Consider the following 22,348-nt stretch of genomic DNA (forward strand, 5'->3'; position numbering starts at 1 on the left):
AGGGTGACAGGGGAGGGTGGGTGGAGGCAGGGTGACAGGGGGGCTGACAGGAGCAGAATGACAGTGACCAAATGGGATTCAAGCAACAGCAGCCATATGCTGGCAAATTATCTTTCCATGTAACTCTCACCTTCAGGCAAACGGTTCTGTGTCCCAAAATTTAAAACAAACAGAACCAAATGCAGCTTTATACCAACCTCAACTCAGCAATTAAACAGCAATAACTAATAATCAGATCTGTGATATAAAAAAGTAAAATGTAAGCCAGAATGTGTGTATGTGGAATGTGACATCTTAAATGAAAGTATTGTTGAATTGCATTGTTATTATAATCTTTTTATGTCTCATGTCTACTTTTAGTTTGCTATTTCATGCCTATTTTATTCATATCCTTTAACTGATTTTGTGTTGCACATGTATGGCTGTGATGATGTATGTATGATTTACTCAGTCACCTTTTAAAGGTTTCTGGTGTGTTGTTGTCATCCACTGTGATTGTTTATTGTACACATGGGTTGCCATCTAAACATTTTAGGTCTTCTATGTATACATGTTGAATGACTGTGAATTCTGTGTATTGTTTATGTGTTTTACACCACAATTGAATTTCTCTTGTTGAGATAATAAAGTATTGTGTATTCTGTATTTCTCCCCTCGTCACTCCCTTCCTCTCCTGCCACCTCAGGGGCAACAACACACAATACCTATCCCTGTGTGTGTGTGTGTGTGTGTGTGTGTGTGATATGTGTACACCTGATACAGTGTTTACTGCAGCCTTTGCCCACCATGTGGGTGAGAGCAGTCACACCGTTTCTGCTGAACAGTGGTGTGTAGTGTGGGCTGACGTTTGTGTGTGCGGTGCAGGGTTCGTGTTGTCTGAGGTGTCGGGTGTGGGGTACGTTGTCGCGTTATGTTTACTATGTTTTATCGTGTCTTGTTGTGTCGTGTTGCGTCGTGTCATGTTGCGTTGCGCTGTGCTATCTGTGATGTGTTGTAGTATGCTGCGATGTGTTCTGTGTTACTGTGGGGGTTGTGGCGTGCTGAGTTGCACTGTGTCGTACTGCATTCAAGTTCAGTTATAATGTAAAGTGAAACCATGGTGTATATAATGTAACACGGTGACATGGCTTCAGTTCCTATCGGTGACACGAGAAAGGAAGTTACTTTGTACGGCACTGGCCTGTCATGTGTGAGAATTGTCCCTGCGCGCTCTAAGCGCACTGCCCGGTAGCTTCAACGACAGTGGAGTACGTTGTTAATCTGGCCGCGTTTCCTGTTTCTCGAAAATCACAAGTGCTGTTACAAACCAACAATACATGGTGAAGAGTCCGTCCGTCGTCACTGCTTTGTGAACTATCAGTATCAGTCATTACACCAACAGGACGCGAATCGAGCTAGGCTAAGTGGCGAGATGATTCACAGGAAGTCACTGTGTATGTGTGTGTGTGTGGGCGTGCGTGCGTGTGTATACGTGCGCGTGCGCGTATGTGTGTGTGCTCGCATGTGTGTGTGTGTGTGTGTGTGTGTTCGTACGTGTGTGCCTGCGCGCGCGCGCGTATGTGTGTGTGTGTTTGCGTTCGTGCGTGCGTGTGTGCGCGGCCAACGGTGTCCTCTTCTGCCGGGGTTTTGCGTGCCATGTAGATCGGGCAGTGAAACACTTCCTCAATGTGGAGCGCCTCAGTCGCCTGCCCTGTGTGTTCACTTCAAGTTGTTCAGATCAACCGTCAGTCGGCCATGTTCAGTTCTCTCTCCACTGTCACAGGTTAACGTGTGTGTTCCTTGTGTCGTGCGCCAGGAGCTGGTGGGGTGCCGTTCTGTCAGGTGTGTCTTCCTCAATGTGTAGCGTCTGTTGTTTAGAGTAAGGTGTGTTATGTAGTGGTGGTGTGTTATCTGTCTTCTTGAGTCAGGTGTGTTACTTGGTGGTGTGTTGTCTGTCTTCTTTAGAGTCAGGTGTGTCCTACTGACATGGTGGTGGTGTGTTGTCTGTCTTCTGTAGAGTCAGGTGTGTTACTTGGTGGTGTGTTGTCTGTCTTCTGTAGAGTCAGGTGTGTTATATGGTGGTGTGTTGTCTGTCTTCTGTAGAGTCAGGTGTGTTACTTGGTGGTGTGTTGTCTGTCTTCTGTAGAGTCAGGTGTGTTATATGGTGGTGTGTTGTCTGTCTTCTGTAGAGTCAGGTGTGTTATATGGTGGTGTGTCGTCTGTCTTCTGTAGAGTCAGGTGTGTTACTTGGTGGTGTGTTGTCTGTCTTCTGTAGAGTCAGGTGTGTTATATGGTGGTGTGTTGTCTGTCTTCTGTAGAGTCAGGTGTGTTATATGGTGGTGTGTCGTCTGTCTTCTGTAGAGTCAGGTGTGTTACTTGGTGGTGTGTTGTCTGTCTTCTGTAGAGTCAGGTGTGTTATATGGTGGTGTGTTGTCTGTCTTCTGTAGAGTCAGGTGTGTTATATGGTGGTGTGTCGTCTGTCTTCTGTAGAGTCAGGTGTGTTACTTGGTGGTGTGTTGTCTGTCTTCTGTAGAGTCAGGTGTGTTATATGGTGGTGTGTTGTCTGTCTTCTGTAGAGTCAGGTGTGTTATATGGTGGTGTGTTGTCTGTCTTCTGTAGAGTCAGGTGTGTTACTTGGTGGTGTGTTGTCTGTCTTCTGTAGAGTCAGGTGTGTTATATGGTGGTGTGTTGTCTGTCTTCTGTAGAGTCAGGTGTGTTATATGGTGGTGTGTTGTCTGTCTTCTGTAGAGTCAGGTGTGTTACTTGGTGGTGTGTTGTCTGTCTTCTGTAGAGTCAGGTGTGTTACTTGGTGGTGTGTTGTCTGTCTTCTGTAGAGTCAGGTGTGTTATATGGTGGTGTGTCGTCTGTCTTCTGTAGAGTCAGGTGTGTTACTTGGTGGTGTGTTGTCTGTCTTCTGTAGAGTCAGGTGTGTTATATGGTGGTGTGTCGTCTGTCTTCTGTAGAGTCAGGTGTGTTATATGGTGGTGTGTTGTCTGTCTTCTGTAGAGTCAGGTGTGTTACTTGGTGGTGTGTCGTCTGTCTTCTGTAGAGTCAGGTGTGTTACATGGTGGTGTGTTGTCTGTCTTCTGTAGAGTCAGGTGTGTTATATGGTGGTGTGTCGTCTGTCTTCTGTAGAGTCAGGTGTGTTACATGGTGGTGTGTTGTCTGCCTTCTTGACTTGTTTGAGTCATTTCTTACGTGATGGTGGAGACCGTGCATTATCGGCTCTCTGTTGTATGACTGAGTCGTTGTGTAATTCTCTCTCTCTCCCTCCCCCCCTCTCTCTCTCTGTTTCAACTGTAGGTTTGCACCGTGTATCTGTGGTGACCTGTCAGACGGAGAGTTCTGTGGACAGTAACGCGGAAGCATAATTTGTGGTGTGCACAGAATTTCTCAGAAACGGGAGTGTCAGCAGAGAGAAGCACTGCGAAAAGGAGCGTTAGAAAACAGAATAAGTGGAAGGAGAAGTTGCAGAACACAGTGGTAACGGACAAAGTGGTAACAGACACAAGTGATGTGAAACAGACACAAGTGGTGTGAAACAGACACAAGTGGTGTGAAACAGACACAACAAGTGGTGTGAAACAGACACAAGTGGTGTGAAACAGACACAACAAGTGGTGTGAAACAGACACAAGTGGTGTGAAACAGACACAAGTGGTGTGAAACAGACACAACAAGTGATGTGAAACAGACACAAGTGGTGTGAAACAGACACAACAAGTGGTGTGAAACAGACACAAGTGGTGTGAAACAGACACAAGTGGTGTGAAACAGACACAACAAGTGATGTGAAACAGACACAACTAGTGATGTGAAACAGACACAAGTGGTGTGAAACAGACACAAGTGGTGTGAAACAGACACAAGTGGTAACAGACAGAATATGAGGTGAAACAGACACAAGTGATGTGAAACATAAGTGCAGTGAACCGGACAGAAGTGCTGTGAAACAGACAGAAGTGCAGTGATTCTGAAGTGCAGTTAAACAGACAGAAGTGCTGTGAAACAGACAGAAGTGCAGTGATTCTGAAGTGCAGTTAAACAGACAGAAGTGCTGTGAAACAGACAGAAGTGCAGTGATTCTGAAGTGCAGTTAAACAGACAGAAGTGATGTGAAACACAAGTGCAGTGAAACAGACAGAAGTGATGTGAAACACAAGTGCAGTGAAACAGACATGATGGGGAACAGTCGCTGGACAGGTGTGATGGTGGTCATTCTGTGCTCAGTGGTTCAAGGTCAGTGGCATAGACGTCCTGTCTGTCAGATGTTACTCTGATGTAAGAAATAAACTTTGTAATCCTTGCCTCAGAAGGCTGTACCAGTGACCATGTTGTTATGATGAGTCATGTTGAACTATACCCGTATACTGAGCATACTCACACACACACTCACATTATGTTATGATTTTGCACATGCTGTATATTTGTGTTATGCTCACGTCAGTTATTGTTTTATCCTCTTTCGAAAAATTGATGGTATGGCCAACATCAAAGGCACACACAGTTTACAAGATCGTTACTCACAGTTGTCAACCCTGATATGGACCTGTCAGTTAGGGTTGAAGCTGTAATGTCTACTATGATGACTGTAGCATGGGCTGTAATGTCTCTCTTTCACTAACTGTGGCCTGTAACGTCTGTTCATATAATGCTGTGTCATGGCCTGTAACATCTATAGTTATAACTATGTGGCAGGACCTGTAACATCTATAGATGGCATGGCCAGTGACGTCTATAGATATCACTGTGTTGCATGGCCTTAATGTCACTCTCTCTATATATCACTATGTTGCATGGCCTGTGACGTCTATAGTTTTAACTATGTTGCATAGCTTTAACGTCTACAGATGTCACTATGTAGCAGGGCCTGTTACGTCTATAGATAATACTCTGTCACGGTGGCATAGGCTGTAACGTCTATATATAAATGTAACGCTGTAGCATGACGTGCATCGTCTGTAGATATGACGCTGTGTCATGGGCTGTAACGTCTATAGATGTAACGCTGTGGCGTGACCTGTAACATCTATAGATATAACGCTGTGGTATGGCCTGTTATGTCTATAGATGTAATGTATAGCATGATCTATAAAGTCAGTAGATATAATGCAGAGGCGTGGCCTGTAACGTCTATAGATGTAACACTGTAGTATGACCTGTAGCGTCTGTAAATGTAACGCTGTGGCATGCCTGTAGTGTAACGTCTATAGATGTAACGCTGTAACATGGCATGTAACATCTATAGATGTAACGCAGTGGCATGGGTTGTAACGTCTATAGATGTAACACCGTGCCATGGGCTGTAACATCTATAAATGTAACGTCTATTGACCTTGTTCGTTAGGAAACTGGAAGTCAGTGAAAAGTTCAGCCCCTTCACCGTGGGACGTCCGGATAAGGCAACATGGCGACTCTGTCCGCTGATACTGAAAGTGCGCTTGAATCCATGAAAGTTAAAGAACCGAAAGAGTATTTTAAAAAAGAACGGACAACTGATAAGTAGCGCGAAAGTTGAACTTGTTCGTTGTACAAAGAATCAGTTGTCGCGGAGCCAGAAACAAGAAGGCGAAGTCAAGTCAGTTTCTGCTGTCACAGCAACATAAACCTCCTGCAGATTTTTAACAACTGAAGAAAAAAGTATCGCTCCTGTGTGTGACCCATTCATTCAGAATCTATATACATTCTAGCATTTCATATTGTTGCTACATAGTATGAGTGAGAGAGAGAGAGAGAGAGAGAGCACGCCTTCTAAAAACAGATTTAAGACTTGAGAAAAGGCCATTGCTGTTTCAGTGATCTTTGTCTGGCTTTTCTATCACATGACTTTTTAATACATATTGTGGGGAGGAGAGTGTTGGAGTTGAGCATGGAAATCTGTGGGGAAATGAGTGGTGCAGTTTAGCATGGAAATTGTGGGGAGAAGAGTGGTGGAGCTGTGCATGGAATTTGATTAAAGATAATAATCATCAAAACTGATTCATGTGTGTGTTTCATCACAGCTGCGTTGATTAACTGCAAGTAAAGAATGGTTTCATCTTATGGTGTAGCATGTATGCATGTGTGCATACAGTACTCATTCAACATTACAAGTGACATGCATTGATAAGTCTTCTCAAGACTTCCAGACATTCAGACACACCAGTAGGGTACAATCAGCTGGCCTGTTTACCCAAAATGGATATGTCTGTACTTTCACCAGGTTAGAATATGTTTCTTTTATGGAAACCTGTAAGTTCATTGTATCTAACAACTGGCCAAAGGATTAACGCGTACATACCAGCTTTCTCTTTGATGCCATTTTTTTAGAAACTGGTAGTGCTGTAAATTCTTAATGTATTTATTTGCATTTATTTACATTTGCATGCCCCACCTCCCATCTTTTATTTCCTGTATTTTTTTAATCATATATATATATAATATTCATTTGTTCATTGAAGAAAATGACTTTGATTAGATATTTTCTTTTATTTTTTTGTATCACCCATTCATACCTAAATGCTAAACAATGAACAATTGTCTAAACAATTTGAGTTATTTATGATGTGAGCACCATTTAGTTATGGATGTTGCGTGTGTGCGTGCGTGTGTGTGTGTGTGTGTGTGTGTGTGTGTGTGTGTGTGTGTGTGTGTGTGTGTGTGATATATACATCTGTATTGGAGTGCAATGTCTACATTCACAAAGTTTTGATTTTTTTTTATGATCAGAAAGAAAAAAACAAAACTCTGCAGTGAATCTTAACTGGTTTGAACCACACTGCACCCCTTCCCACCTCCCACCTTTTTCCCTCAAAGAGAAGAAGAAGAAAAAAAAGAAGACTTGCACATCTGAAAGCTGTGACAAAAAAAAGCAAAGAACTTTGTTTTAGTTACACATTTTCAGTTAAACTCCATACAACCCCCAAAATGTGTCAGATCTATTCACTGCATTATGCATGTGCAGAATCTCAAGCCTGTGATTTGTTTAAATTTGAAACATTAACTATGCTTTATCTCTGTGTGTGTGTGTGTGTGTGTGTGTGGAAGTAGCAAGGATCTCACTGTCTCAGTATCATTGTTACAGCACTTTCTGAAAATGTTCAAGCATTTCCATTTGAAAGATGTGCTGACAAATGTTGTATACTGGAAATTCTTTGTACTGTTTTTTTTTCAGGGGTACACTAGCCAGTTTTGTACTAGCCTATGTGTCAGAGATGCATATATCTGTGCTGAATAGATATCACAGCTAAGAATGTGACCAAAAAACAAACAAACAAATAAACACCCAAAAAAATGCAATCGGTTTGTGGCTGGTATTCGTTGCGATGTCACCTTTTTTTCCTTTGAAGTTCGAACAGCACACAGTACTTCTTTCCTCCCGTTTTTCCCAGACCCATTGTGAAGCATTTACACAAGTACATTCAAAGAACTCGCAACTTTTGCTTTCAGAGACTCCCCACGAATTCTGTTTCCGGCTTAATCAAGGGCAAATTACTCTAATTTTTTTTCTAACGAACAAGGTCTATAGATGTAACGCTGTGGCATGGGCTGTAACGTCTATAGATGTAACACCGTGGCATGGGCTGTAATGTCTATAGATGTAACGCAGTGGCATGGCCTGTAACGCCTATAGATGTAACACTGTAGTATGACCTGTAGTGTCTCTAAATGTAACGCTGTGGCATGCCTGTAGTGTAACGTCTATAGATATAACGCCATGACATGGCATGTAACATCTATAGATGTAACACTGTGGCATGGGCTGTAACGTCTATACGGATGTAACGCTGTGGCGTGACCTGTAACGTCTATAGATATAACGCCGTGGCATGGGCTGTAACACCTATAATGTAACGCTGTGGCATGACTTGTAACGTCTATAGATGTAACGCTGTGGCGTGACCTGTAACATCTATAGATGTAATTCTGTGGCATGGGCTGTAACGTCTTTAAATGTATTGCTGTTGCGTGACCTGTAACATCTATAGATGTAATTCTGTGGCATGGGCTGTAACATCTTTAAATGTATTGCTGTGGCGTGACCTGTAACGTCTATAGATGTAACGCCGTGGCATGGGCTGTAACGTCTATAGATATAACGCCGTGGCAAGGGCTGTAACGTCCATAGATATAACGCTGTGGCGTGACCTGTAACGTCTATAGATGTAACGCTGTTATAGATGTAACGTCTATAGATCAGTATAACGCTGTGGCATGGGCTGTAATGTCTATAGATATAACACCGTGGCATGGGCTGTAACATCTATATCACTGTCTGGCATGGCCTGTAACGTGTATAGATGTAACTCTGTAGTTTGGGCTGTAATGTCTATAGATGTAACATCTGTAATTATAACTATAATTATGGCCTGGTCTGTAACGTCTGCAGATGAAACACTGTGGTGTGGGCTGTAATGTATATATATATATATATATATATATATATATATATATATATATATACACTTTGTGGCATAGCATGTAACGTCCATAGATCGATATTTTCATATCACTTTGTGCAGTTCCACAAAGTGGACATTTCGACGTCAGTGCTCATTATTTCGAAATCAGCTGAAGTTCATGGATTGCTCCCAGTGCCCACACACCACAGTGATGATAACGACAATGATACCAATGATGGCGACTGCATTTACACAGCGCTTGTTCAAAGACTTTACAAAAATGGCAGTCAGTCTGATACAGGCAGCTGACAGACATTAAAATTTTGCCAACTTGGAAGTGGACACACAGCAGTGCACTACAGACATGCACCAGCCAGGAGAGATCAGACACGAAACACCACCAGAGGGGGTCACAGTTTATCCAAATGGACTGGCAGCACAGTGGACTGAAGGGGGTGGGGAGGGAGGAGGGGGGGGGGGGAAACAGAACATTAGAGAGCTGTTGTCACAGTAACTTTGTTCCACAGAGAACTTCAGACTGCTTTTGAACGAGGAAGGTGTTTACTGTGCTCAACATACACCAGTTTAGGCTGTTTCAGAAAGCAAGGACTGCTGTTACATTTAATGAGCGGACTGTTCGGGCCGCGTGAGTGATGAGCTGACCGGAGCACACGGCCAGTGGTGTGTTCATTACAGTTCAGAGAGGTGTAGAGGAGCAATGTGTTCGACAATTAAACACAGGCAGGTTAGTCCATGTTGAATAATCTCTGACACCAAGCTGGTGAAGGTGTCCATGGAGAGGTGTAAAGGGCAGGTGACAACAGGTGTAATTAGCAGGTGACAACATATTAAAGGGTGACGGCAGGGTAAAGAGTAGGTGTCTCACCAGTTCAGGAATCATTCCTAGCACCTCCATACACTCCACGGCAGTAATACACCTAAATTAGGAAAGCGTACAAGAAGTTGTTGATTCTGATCGATAGTTGACGGATTGTTAGTAATCACGACAGTCTGCCGCACGCCCTTTATCCCCCGCGGCTCCCGCAAACTTCTCATTGGATTAAGCTTTCTTCCACTCATTTTTTGTTTTATATAGATATAAGGATATAACTTTATATTATAAGTTTAATATGGCGGAAGGGTTCGCAGAAGGTGGTGAGTCAATAATAGAATCTGGTTTCTTGCAAACAGAATTATTAAAGAGCGCGGTTAATGATTACTATGATGCATTTGGACAAGAGCCCGATGTTGGGCGAAATTATGCCAATTTTGAACTTGATAGTAGAGGTACACTACGATTAAAAAATAATCCAGATTTTAATATCATTAACGTCCGCACGAAACAACCCCTAGCACTTTCAACACTAGCGGGAAAACCTGGTGGAGCAAATATTATTCGCGAGGAACTTGGTTTTGTAGACTGGAGGAGGAAACCCCAAACGGTCGCGGCTCTCCAAAAGGTTGAAGCCAAACTGGGCGAAGAAATTGAGATGGATGATTTCTCACCAAATACAATCGATGAAGTACTTAAAACTATAGATGATCCTCCCCTCACCAATGAACTGGGTGGTTATATTCGTGAACTCAAAGGTTTAGACAAAGCCATGCAAAGACAGCGCGGTAATCTTTCTGACAACCTCTCAAAACTCTCTCACCTGGATGAAGAAATGTCAACTTTAAAAATAAGAATTCGGTCTGCGGAACTAGCTGATAAACATGAAAGCGAAATCAAACCCTTGCGTTTACAATTAGACGATCTAAACATCGAGCGTGCTGCACGGCTAGAAGCGATATCAACACACAAAGAAGCGCTGCGATCTCAAGTCAGCAGAATGCGTGAAACGATACACAGAATTCTTGAGGAGGACACAACACTAGCGGAACGTATTCGAACGCTTTTTAGAGAACAAGGCATTACTATCGTTTCCATTCTTACTGCCTTTGGTATGATTATCAGCACTATCGTTTTGGCCGTCACGGGTGGAGGGGGCACTCCACGGGCGCCGCCGGGTAAAAAAGATGACAACTGGATAAGAAAAAGGCTTAAAGATTTGGGAGAATTACTTAAAAAATTAGGTTTAAAGGCGATTGATGCCCTCCCAGGAGTCATTGGGGCTATTGTTTCGTGGTTATTAAGCACGTTGGGTAAAGCGGTTGGGTGGTTAGCCAACAACCTGTGGGCACTCGTGCTCGGTGCTGGCCTCCTGTTTGATTATTTAAAGAAGAGAAAGTAAATACCACCTATCAATCCTAAAGTAAGAGCGACTTTATAGTCTTTGTGAGTTGTTGGCTCTTCTTCGTACGATACTTTCGCTGGTTTGAGTTTAAATTTGTTATCCGAAGAACCTGCACCATACAGAAAGGGTCTATTACCAGCACCGGTAGCTATTGCAAATCCTGGTCGAGATGTTTGTATTAATTTTTTATTTCTATAGGTAAGAGTGAACCACCCGCGAATGCCTAACAAAACTCTCGTTTCACCCGCTCCTGTCCTCGGTGTTGTCAAAGGCTTGTGTGATTTATAATCGAGCACCGTATTACTCGCATCAAGCATTGCCAAGTCTGCATCAGAAGGTGGCACAAGAGCCCAGTGACCTCTAGACCATTGAAGAGCTTTTCCTGATGGGGCAACAAAATAGTATGCATTTGGTGGAACACTTTGGGTATTGGGTGGTGGAACACTTGGATGTTGAGTAGGTGGAACACTCTGGGTAGGTGGAACACTTTGAGTAGGTGGAACACTCTGGGGTGAAACACTCTGGGTAGGTGGTACAATGTGTGGTAGTTCGTTTAATCCATCATTAACACCAATATTCTGTTCTTCTGTCGCAATGACAATTTTATTATTATAATTAATGCGTGTACCAACCCTCAATGCCATATCAGATGGGGCCATATAAAGGCCAACACCAAATGCAAAGTTTACTTCGGATCTCGCGTACTGGAGAACGTCCTGGTATTTTTTTATTGCCGTTTGTAGGTTTTCGGGGGCATTAATCGCATCTTCAACATTGGCTAAAAATTGTTTTTGCGCATCAAATCCAGTTCCTTTTGTTGTTATACTCGTGCGCGTTTGCGCTTGTGACCCTATTAGAGCCCACACATAAGTGCGAATGCTATCGTTGAGACGAACTATCCCCGCATGTGTAAAACCCAACCCCTTATCAGGAATAAATGTTGTCCAAGCCCGGGTGATGTCCACCGTATGTCTGATTTTATCGTGGGGGCTAAAGAACACAGGTCCCTCTCCTCTGTTTCTCATTGCCTGTCGTGCAGCCCCACCGGGGGTCTCAGCCTGAATAAATTCTCCCAAACCAAAGCCATGCTTTTCTATTTTCTGTCTCCAATCCCTCTGCCCAAATTCGGCACACAAACGCTGATAAACTGCTTTATCAAACGGATTATTATACATGTTAAATGCTTGGTCGGTGGGTAGCGGGATTTTTAACTCGTCCAATAACCTCCGAATCTGATAGTAAAAATGAAACCTATACACGGCTCGAATAAACGGATCAGAAGCTTGAAAATGTTCTTCCGTTACTCCACACCCGGCGGTCGCGCACCATACCACAAAATTGATTTGATTCTGCCACCACACTATCGGGTTGTTTCTCCACGCAAGCCAGGCTGCATTCATCTCCCCAGTCATAGTGGGGTTCGCATAAGACTGAAAAACATCGGGAAACTTGGCGGTAAAAGAATATTCGCTGTTCACGTAGATCATTTGTGTACAACTTATTCTTTTTTTCTTTATACCCGGTTGTATAGGACGTGTCCTTATTGAAGCTGTAAATTTTCTTATTCATAGCTATGTATATAATAACAACCGATATTCAAAAAGACGAATTACCGCGGTGCATACCTAATCAAAGTGGAAGACTAGAAATCGCGCTGCGTGAAATAACTTATTATCCCAACTGGAAAAATATCAGTGATGAGCTCGGAAACAATTTCTTTACTACTACCGATCGTAAGATAATAATCCCAGATGGTTATTATAATGTGTGTGAATTGAATAAAGAAGTGTTCACCCCCCACGGTGCAGAGTTAGACTTGCACGCTCCGAGTGGCTATCTGAGAATAAAGAGCACCAAATCGATTGAACTTTCTGAGCGTCTTGCACATACTCTGGGGTTCCCCCAAAAACTCATCGCGCCGGGAATAATGGTGATAGGAAACAGGCATCCGCGGCTCGCGATACATAAAGCACTTTACATTCACCTCTCTCAAATTAGTACCACCGATAATTTCTATAACGGATTGCCTTCTACGTTGTTACAATCAATCCCAGTAGAAAATGAAAGATGCGGGGGTGGTCGAACAACCACGTTGACATCACCCCAATACAAAAGACTTTCTCACGGAGATTTACCACGTTTAACACTTTCTATAGTAGATGAAAATCATAATCCCGTTTCTATTGATTATTTAAATATTACATTACATATAAGATATGTCTGAACCCTGCACTACACTCAGTTTAGTTGATCTCGGAGATACAGAGGGATTTGATGTGTCGGGAAAAGAAAATCAGTTGTACGCCTTCCAACTTTCTGAAGGAACATACAAAAGAAAAGAAGTAAAAATTGGTGATATCGTGAGTGAGGATGATGTTGTCAATGATGAGCCCTATCAACTTGTTCGTTTAAACGGTACATGGCAGCTAAAACCCCTCGACAAGTGTATGGTAGATTTTAAAATTGAATCACCTTACATTATCAAAGAAGGAAATAATATTTATAGAATAAAAAACAGTGGCTGGATGTTCATTGATTTAAAAGCGTTTGATGTAGATTTAGTAATATACCAGGGGAGGTGTTATGTGCTTGAGAAATACTCGAAGCTTCTTGATTCTGTATTTGAATTACATATTTATGGGTCAAATGTTTTGAAGGGCTTCCGTTTCCGTATTATTTATGATGTAATTCTCGGTGAAGAGTCTGATGATTTTGTAGAAGTTTTTGAAGGGTTTTACATTAAATGGCCCCAAAATCTTGCAAATCAACCCCTAAGAATCACCATTGAAAAACAAGATGATGGTAGGTCCTATGATTTTATACCACAGGATAGTCATATAGAATTCTCGCTTGAAGGTATTGCCACAAAACAGAAAACTGGGTTTTTTTGGATCTACCCCCTTCTTCCTCAAAATATTTCCTTTAGAAGACTACGTTGCGCCATTTGAATATTTAGAATATACTATAAATATTAGAAATGGTGGATCCCGGAGGGCCAGGAACACATAGTATCAAACCCTGCACTACGCTCGGTTTGGTTGATCTCGGAGATACAGACGGATTTGATGTGTCGGGAAAAGAAAATCAGTTGTACGCCTTCCAACTTTCTGAAGGAACGTACAAAAGAAAAGAAATAACGAGTAATGGTGGTGTCAACAAATTCAGCGAACTTGCAGACGTGAACGTTGACGGTGTTGTTGTGAACAAACCACATCATCTTGTTCTTTCCGACGATGATACGTGGGTACCTTATCCGGTGGATAACTGGGATTTAGATTTTGAAATAAAACAACCCTATGTTAGTATTGGAAGAAATCACGCTCTACAAAAAATACAAAATAGTGGTAAACTGTTGGCTTCCTATCATACGCGTAAAGATCTAATCGTCGTTAACAGCGACGACTTTGGATATGTTATTGGTATGAAAGGTAAAAAGACTGGTACACTGCGGTTAATTAAAGAGTTTGATTTTAAGCCGCCTATTCAGGGGTCAACTATCGTTTTAGATATACTCCTTAGTGGGGTGCCAGATGATTTTGTAGAAGTTTTAAAAGGGTTGCAGATAAAATGGCCTGGAAATCTTAAAAATAAACTCTTGAGAATTACCATCAAAATTCCAGTGGTTGACCCATCTGATCAACCCGATCCCTCTATAGAATTCTCGCTCGAAGGTGTCATCAAACGTCCAGTGTTAGATAAAATATCTCTCGACTTTATTCACATCGGACCTCTTCAGCTTAAAAGACTGCGCTACTCTCCTCATCCTGTTACCATAATTTAAAAACAAAAAATGATTATTATAGAATAATGGAGTTTCGCCTACGAGAGATATCGAATATAAAAAACAACCTCGAAAAAGAGCGTGATGAAAGAACTTTATTTTATAAAAAATATAAACGCGGTGTAAATATCGCTACAGCCGCGGATACAACGCTGACGACTCTTAGTCTCGCCCTTGGGGCATCGGGTGTTGGATTACTGTTGAGTGTCGCCGCTGCTCCCGTAGCTATTGGAATAGAAGTGGGAGCTGGTCTCCTTGGTGTGGTTGGTTTAACTTGTAAATTTATTCATAAAAAATTAATGACACGAGCCATGAAGCACAACGAGATTCGCGTGTTGGCCGAGTCAAAACTGAACACTATAAATGATCTTATTTCAAAAGCATTAGAAGATGATAAAATAAGCGATGAAGAATTTAGTCTCATTCTGGCTGAAGTTGAAAAATTCAATGCAATGAAAACAGACATAAAATCGAAACACAAAACTCAGTTGTTAAAGAAAAATCTATTTGATATTCAAGATGGTAAACCATCCAAAAAGCTAACTAGGTCAAACGTTCATATGTGAACGGTTGACCCAACCTCCTCTCTTTAAGGACCCCATGACCATTTGACTCTCCATACACATATTTAAGCCGGTTTTTCGTTTTTATGCTTGAGGGCGGTATTGCGCGGTTTTGGGCTGGGGTCGGTTGTATATAAAACCCCCATGACCGTTTCGCTCTCCATACACATATCCAACCATCATTTTTTTTTTTTTTATCTTGTGATTTGGCTCTCCATACACATATTTAAGCCGAAAAAACCGATTGCACGGGTTGTTTTTTTTATGCTTGAGGGCGGTATTGGACGGCTTTGAGCTAAAATCAGTTGTATATAGAACCCCCATCCCTTATACTACTCCTTGGACCCGGAACCACCTGCCTGGAGAACCCTCTCTTCGCCATTGCACCTTGAGTCCTAGGTACACGCCCGGTGACTCTGCTTGCAACTACATTTCCTACTGTGCATTTTTCTCCTTTTAAATTCCACGTTTGGACGACAGACATATAAACAGGACAGTTCTCATCACAAACAAGTGAAGGCGACAGGACAAGGTTGTAGTCTTTTGTGTGTGAATACACCCTTTTCCTTCCCTGTTTAAGTGGATGCACTTTAATCTTTAAGCTTAACTTTTCTTTTCCTGAGTGTCAGCGATTGTTGTGTCCCTTTACATCGTGTGCTATAGTGTTTCATATCTTGGGGGCATGATAAATATTGAACGTGCAATGAATATGGTGGAGATATGTCATTCTTCTTCGTCGCCACGTCAAGTGTCAAGTCATGTTGCAGTACAATTTACCAATGATTAAAATAACATTTTTTATTTTGATCAACTAGTCTAATAACTAGCAACAGGTGATAATTATGATAGCAACACACACTTGATTTTCAGTCTAGCCCTGGCCACCTTTGGACCAAAATAACAAAATAATCTCTGATCAACTGTTTAATTCTGTTTTCTCAACGGGTAAAAACATCAATCTTTTGGGTGTGCCTCAATCGACAGGGTGAAACTGATCAGTGACTAACGGGTCAGTTAACTAAAGTTAGTCTTCTGGTGACACGTTTTGGTTTCAATCAAATTTTTGGTGTGTTTGGGTCTAACGAAAGAATTCATATTATTAGATCTGGATTCACGCGATTTTTTAAGTCAGTCAACGTTCTCATATGATGGTGGAAATTTCTCCAAACGTTATGGTTGCCGACCCCGTCACTTCGTATGTGGTGCCGTTATCCTTGAACTGCTGTCATCTTAACTTGCAGACAGAAATAATAAAGGGTCCCCGCTCAAGTCTCAGCTCAGTGACGTAAAGTGCTGATGGATAGTCTTGTCGTCAGCACTCGTTCTGAAACATTCCGTGGAGACGACAGTTCAGATATCTCATCCATGTCACAACTCATGAAAATCACGTGTAAAGTTCTGTTTTGTACATACCCTTCCCCACTTACTGTCCCCAGCTTGCTTGTCATTTTGTATTTCTAGCTCCCGGTTGTAGCCTACGTTTTTCACGTGCAATCGTGGAGTCATGTTTTGCGTTCCTGTCACTGCTGAGCAGAGGTTCAAGTCTCTGTTCTGTCAGTGACGCTTCTCAATGCTTTTCGCCCGCGGCCTTCTTGGAGGAAGGTCGTGTCGGGTTTGGGCTTTTTAGTCGGCACCCTCACGTGGGGATAAGTTTTGCTCCGGGTGGCCATGTTTTCTGTGTTCTGTGTACTCCAGCGGGGAGGGTAAGAGTGCCCTGCTGGACGTGTGTCTTTTGTTTTTTTTCCAGCGTCGGGGTAGTGGTACCTGGTTGGCAGTCTGCGTTGGCCTGGTACCGTTAGTGCTGGGTTGTCTGCAGACTGCTGTCTTCCTGCTGCCCTCTTCTCGTCACTGTCGTCGTTTGTGCACTAGCTTCATCGTCATCGTCTTTGTCAGTCTTCACCGTCCTTTGTCAGTCTTCACCGTCCTTTGTCAGTCTTCACCGTCCAAATCGTCGTTTTCCTCTTGTGTTGTGGAGTGCTTCAGTATTTTTTCGTTTATTCATCAAACATCTTAAGTGTACTGATAACATTCTTTACGCTGGTTTCAAGTTCCGCTGGTCGGCCGTTTCTTCAAGTTCTGTGTTGCATGTTTATTTATCCACTCTGTCATTTAAGTGTATCAGTTGTTGTGGCTGGGATTGTGGTTATTGTTTTATTTGGCAAGTTATGTGTGTGATTGAATAAATCTATGTGAACTTTGAATTATTGTCTGTTTCAGTTGTGTAGTGCTGGGTTGGGTGGGAGGTTCTATTCCGCTCTCTTATAGGGCGTGACATCCGTTACACCGCGTGGCGAGATATATTCAAGAGAACAGTGTAAAGTAAATTTAGGCGTTCTGCACTCAGCCAGGAAAGTTCATATCGGTTCAGGCCATGAGGGAAAATACAATCAGATAAAATGAAGTATAGGTGAATAAATAAGTAATTGAATGAATTAATTTTCCACCGAGTGATGCGGTGCTGGCTGGGGAGTTTTCATTTTCTTTTGGAAGTCTGACTGAGGTTTTATTTTGTAAATTCATAATTATTTCACTCTGTTTCGTCGCGTTTATATCAACTTTGATAAGAAAAAAGACGTGCTGGTCAGTTCAACATCGATTCCTCCTTAATCAGACCTACGATTCGTGCAGGTCAACATTTATTCCATTTATTACCATTTAATGCAGAGCCCAAACAAATCTTGCTTTGTAATTTGAAAAACCTTGCCAAATCGAGCTTGCACGCAAGACAAGACTTGAATTCTGATGCCTATGTAAAGCACAATGAATTATTTGACAATAGTAATACACCTGCTTGCATATTAAATTTATTTTCTTCTGTTTTCATGATAACACCATTTTTTTAATGTGCGAATCTGGTGATATATGCATATATTTCTGGGACACACATATTATCATTGGTCCATTGTATATGGAGCATTGTGGAGTAGAAATAAGTCCCTTTTTTCCCCTTGTCATTTCTTTTCCTCTCTTCTTCCCCAAGTTATTTATGTATGTATTCTTTTATTTTCGTATATATGTTCTTCAGACCTCAGTACACATGAACCTTTAATGTATAAATATACTAAGGACGTATAATTAGCGTTTTACTACGTTAATACATAAAATGTTGAATACACAAATGATGATATGCATGATGCATAATATATATGTTATCACTATATATTGTATGTCTTCCATATTCATATGTACAATATAAACGCAAAGATAATTGATAAAAAGAAGTAAAAAAAAAAATTGGGGGGGGGGGGGGGGGGGGTTAACGGCAGTGTTCGAGGTTAATGGCACCACACTTCGTGACAGTCTTGTTCCTTCTGAATCGTCTTTGCTGTCTTCAAATGGCGATCTCGCTGGTACCCCGTGAAGCTAAGGGTTCGTTCGGCTTCCCGTTCTCTGCTCGCTTTTCTCTTTCGTGTGTAGACTTCCTGACTGTGTCGGGTTAGATCACCGTTCATACTCGTTCTGGTCCCTCTGCTCGCAGTCTCCTCAGACCCTGTCAAGCTCAGTAGATTAGTTGATTCTTGAGGTTCTCAGCTCACAATCTTCCAGACGCATCAAGCTCAGCCCTCTTTATGTTATTCTCCGAAGAAGCTTCCTTTCCCGCCCCGTCTCTTCGCTTGTCTGATTTGCCTAATCCTTTCCCGTCCTGTCTCTTCGCTTGTCTGATTTGCCTAATCCTTTCCCGTCCTGTCTCTTCGCTTGTCTGTCTGATTTGCCTAATCCTTTCCCGTCCTGTCTCTTCGCTTGTCTGATTTGCCTAATCCTTTCCCGTCCTGTCTCTTCGCTTGTCTGATTTGCCTAATCCTTTCCCGTCCTGTCTCTTCGCTTGTCTGTCTGATTTGCCTAATCCTTTCCCGTCCTGTCTCTTCGCTTGTCTGATTTGCCTAATCCTTTCCCGTCCTGTCTCTTCGCTTGTCTGTCTGATTTGCCTAATCCTTTCCCGTCCCATCTCTTCGCTTGTCTGTCTGATATGCCTAATCCTTTTGGTTTCATTGGTTTTTTCTCCATTTTCCCTGGTGAATCTTTTTCTGTCGACAGTGTTTATTTTCGTAAAGATAAAGTTCGTTGCTTATTTGCTTGCAAGCCAGTGATTCTCTTTGGGTGTGCAATAGTAGTATTTGATTGCTGTTTCACTCATGGTTTTGTGTGGTTGTGCCTATGGTGATTTGTTTACCTCCTCTCCATGGATATGAGTTCCTTTCTCGTTCCCTGCAAGCCGCTAATCTCCAGATGTGAAGTTTGTTGTTTGGTTGCCACTGTACATTTGGTTATTCAACTGATTGTGTTGAGGACAATTTTTATGATAATCATCAGTCCCCAGTGAACAAGCAGGATGTTCTGTGTGCTGTGCCGCAGTGTGTCGGACTGGTGCGAGTGACGTTACGTAAACGTTTGGTCACGTGATCTGTCCAGACTTTTATCAGTGACTGTAGTAGTTTCGAATTTACATGACAGTAGATGACGACAGGGTAAAGGGCAGGTGAACACAGGTAAAGATGACGACAGGGTAAAGGGCAGGTGACGACAGGGTAAAGGTGACGACAGTGTTAAGGGTAGGTAACGACAGGTTAAAGGGGAGGCAGGTGATGACAGGGTAAAGGGCAGGTGATGACAAGGTAAAGGGCAGGTGACGACATGGTAAAGGTGACGACAGTGTTAAGGGTAGGTAACGACAGGTTAAAGGGCAGGCAGGTGACGACAGGGTAAAGGGCAGGTGACGACAGGGTAAAGGGCAGGTGATGACAAGGTAAAGGGCAGGTGACGACATGGTAAAGATGACGACAGTGTTAAGGGCAGGTAACGACAGGTTAAATGGTAGGCAGGTGACGACAGGGTAAAGAGCAGGTGACGACAGGGTAAAGGGCAGGTGATGACAAGGTAAAGGGCAGGTGACGACGTGGTAAAGATGACGACAGTGTTAAGGGCAGGTAACGACAGGTTAAATGGTAGGCAGGTGACGACAGGGTAAAGAGCAGGTGACGACAGGGTAAAGGGCAGGTGATGACAAGGTAAAGGGCAGGTGACGACGTGGTAAAGGTGACGACAGTGTTAAGGGTAGGTAACGACAGGTTAAAGGGTAGGCAGGTGATGACAGGGTAAAGGGCAGGTGACGACAGGGTAAAGGCCAGGCAGGTGATGACAGGGTAAAGGGCAGGCAGGTGATGACAGGGGGCAGGTGATGACAGGGTAAAGGGCAGGCAGGTGATGACAGGGTAAAGGGCAGGCAGGTGATGACAGGGTAAAGGGCAGGTGGTGACAGGGTAAAGGGCAGGCAGGTGATGACAGGTCAGGCAGGTGATGACAGGGTAAAGGGCAGGCAGGTGGTGACAGGGTAAAGGGCAGGTGGTGACAGGGTAAAGGGCAGGCAGGTGATGACAGGGCAGGCAGGTGATGACAGGGCAGGCAGGCGATGACAGAGTAAAGGGCAGGCAGGCGATGACAGAGTAAAGGGCAGGCAGGCGATGACAGAGTAAAGGGCAGGCAGGTGATGACAGGGCAGGCAGGTGATGACAGGGCAGGCAGGCGATGACAGAGTAAAGGGCAGGCAGGCGATGACAGAGTAAAGGGCAGGCAGGCGATGACAGAGTAAAGGGCAGGCAGGTGATGACAGGGCAGGCAGGTGATGACAGGGCAGGCAGGTGATGACAGAGTAAAGGGCAGGCAGGTGATGACAGGGCAGGCAGGTGATGACAGGGCAGGCAGGCGATGACAGAGTAAAGGGCAGGCAGGTGATGACAGGGCAGGCAGGTGATGACAGGGTAAAGGCCATTCCTATCTCTGTGGCTGCCTTCACCTCTACACTCCATCTCGCTCTCTACGATCAGCTTTGGACCCACTCTGCTTACGCATACCCAGATTCCAATGTTGGCCGCTGTTCTTTCTCTGTCTCTGGACCTTGCATTTGAAATGAACTTCTTTCTCTTGATCAGTCTCTGCACTCAGCTTTTTCACGTCTGGCCTTAAAACCCATCTCTTCCCAAGATATCTTCCCTCCCCAGCCTCTTCCTTGTCTTCAGTTTCTTCAGTTTTCGAGTTATGCATGCGTGTGAATGACTGGTGTGAAAGCGCTTTGATTTGTCTCCGCCCAAGATTCAGTCTTATTTAGATACTGATAATCATATATTTATATAAATACTATTATTATTATTATTATTATTATTATTGTCCTCTCTGATCCTGTCGTCTGAACAATGTGAACAGGAATGGACTGGGGGCGGGGAAAGGGGGAGAGGAGCCATCAGTTTGGTCACAATGTGTTTCTCACGTTGGGTTCCTTTGTTATCAGCTGACGTCAGCTTCAAGGACTGTGGCGAGGACCAGGACCTGTATGGCGAGGTGGTTCGTGGAAGGACACGTAACTTTACCTGCACTAGTATTCGCTCCAATCAAAACGTGACGTGGAAACTGGATGATTTCGAATTAGGTACCTGCCCACCCATTAAACTCAGTGGGACCTGTGACACATCAACCAGTGTATTTGGGACTGACAAGTTTCTGCCCCGCAGAACGACCCAATCAAAGAGTGTGATGACCATCCTTGACACAGAGTTACGATCGCTGAGGAACGGCACGCTCCACTGCACAAGTCTCAGCAGCACGACCTGTAACATTGATGTGATCGGTACGTACTTTGCTTGACTGTCTCCGCCTCTGTTTCTGTCTGTCTGTTTCCAGCTATGTGTCTGTTACTTTAATTCTTTCTTTCTGTCTGTTTCCAGCTATGTGTCTGTTACTTTAATTCTTTCTTTCTGTCTGTTTCCAGCTATGTCTGTTACTTTCCTTCTTTCTGTCTGTCTGTTTCCAGCTATGTGTCTGTTTAATTCTTTCTTTCTGTCTGTTTCCAGCTATGTGTCTGTTACTTTGTCTGTTTCCAGCTATGTGTCTGTTACTTTTCTTCTTTCTTTCTGCCTGTTTCCAGCTATGTCTGTTACTTTCCTTCTTTCTTTCTGTTTCCAGCTATGTGTCTGTTACTTTCCTTCTTTCTTTCTGTTTCCAGCTATGTGTCTGTTACTTTCCTTCTTTCTTTGTCTGTTTCCAGCAGTGTCTGTTACTTTCCTTCTTTCTGTCTGTTTCCAGCTATGTCTGTTACTTTCCTTTCTTTCTGTCTGTTTCCAGCTATGTCTGTTACTTTAATTCTTTCTTTCTGTTTCCAGCTATGTGTCTGTTACTTTCCTTCTTTCTGTCTGTTTCCAGCTATGTGTCTGTTACTTTCCTTCTTTCTGTCTGTCTGTTTCCAGCTATGTGTCTGTTACTTTCCTTCTTTCTGTCTGTCTGTTTCCAGCTATGTGTCTGTTACTTTCCTTCTTTCTGTCTGTCTGTTTCCAGCTATGTGTCTGTTACTTTCCTTCTTTCTTTCTGTCTGTTTCCAGCTATGTCTGTTACTTTCCTTCTTTCTGTCTGTTTCCAGCT

The 22,348-nt window shown here is 43.0% G+C and overlaps 1 protein-coding gene across 17 annotated transcripts in view; it reads left to right on the plus strand.

The window, feature by feature from the left end:
• The first annotated feature begins 819 nt into the window (after positions 1–819).
• LOC143277513 (uncharacterized) overlaps positions 820–22,348 on the plus strand; it is a 68,167-nt gene continuing 46,638 nt past the window's right edge. For 3 of the 17 annotated variants that reach the window (XM_076582382.1, XM_076582383.1, XM_076582381.1), the window contains exons 1-4: positions 966–1,433; positions 1,642–1,821; positions 3,283–4,218; positions 21,225–21,560. In XM_076582382.1, the coding sequence (XP_076438497.1) occupies positions 4,158–4,218; positions 21,225–21,560 (397 nt within the window). In that variant the 5' untranslated portion in view covers positions 966–1,433; positions 1,642–1,821; positions 3,283–4,157. Of the gene's footprint in view, positions 896–964; positions 1,434–1,641; positions 1,822–3,282; positions 4,219–21,224; positions 21,561–22,348 lie in introns of those variants that run through there. The other 14 variants (XM_076582369.1, XM_076582368.1, XM_076582371.1 and 11 more) reach the window with 14 other exon arrangements.

Source organism: Babylonia areolata, chromosome 34, assembly GCF_041734735.1.
Source record: "Babylonia areolata isolate BAREFJ2019XMU chromosome 34, ASM4173473v1, whole genome shotgun sequence".
Lineage (NCBI taxonomy): Eukaryota > Metazoa > Mollusca > Gastropoda > Neogastropoda > Buccinidae > Babylonia > Babylonia areolata.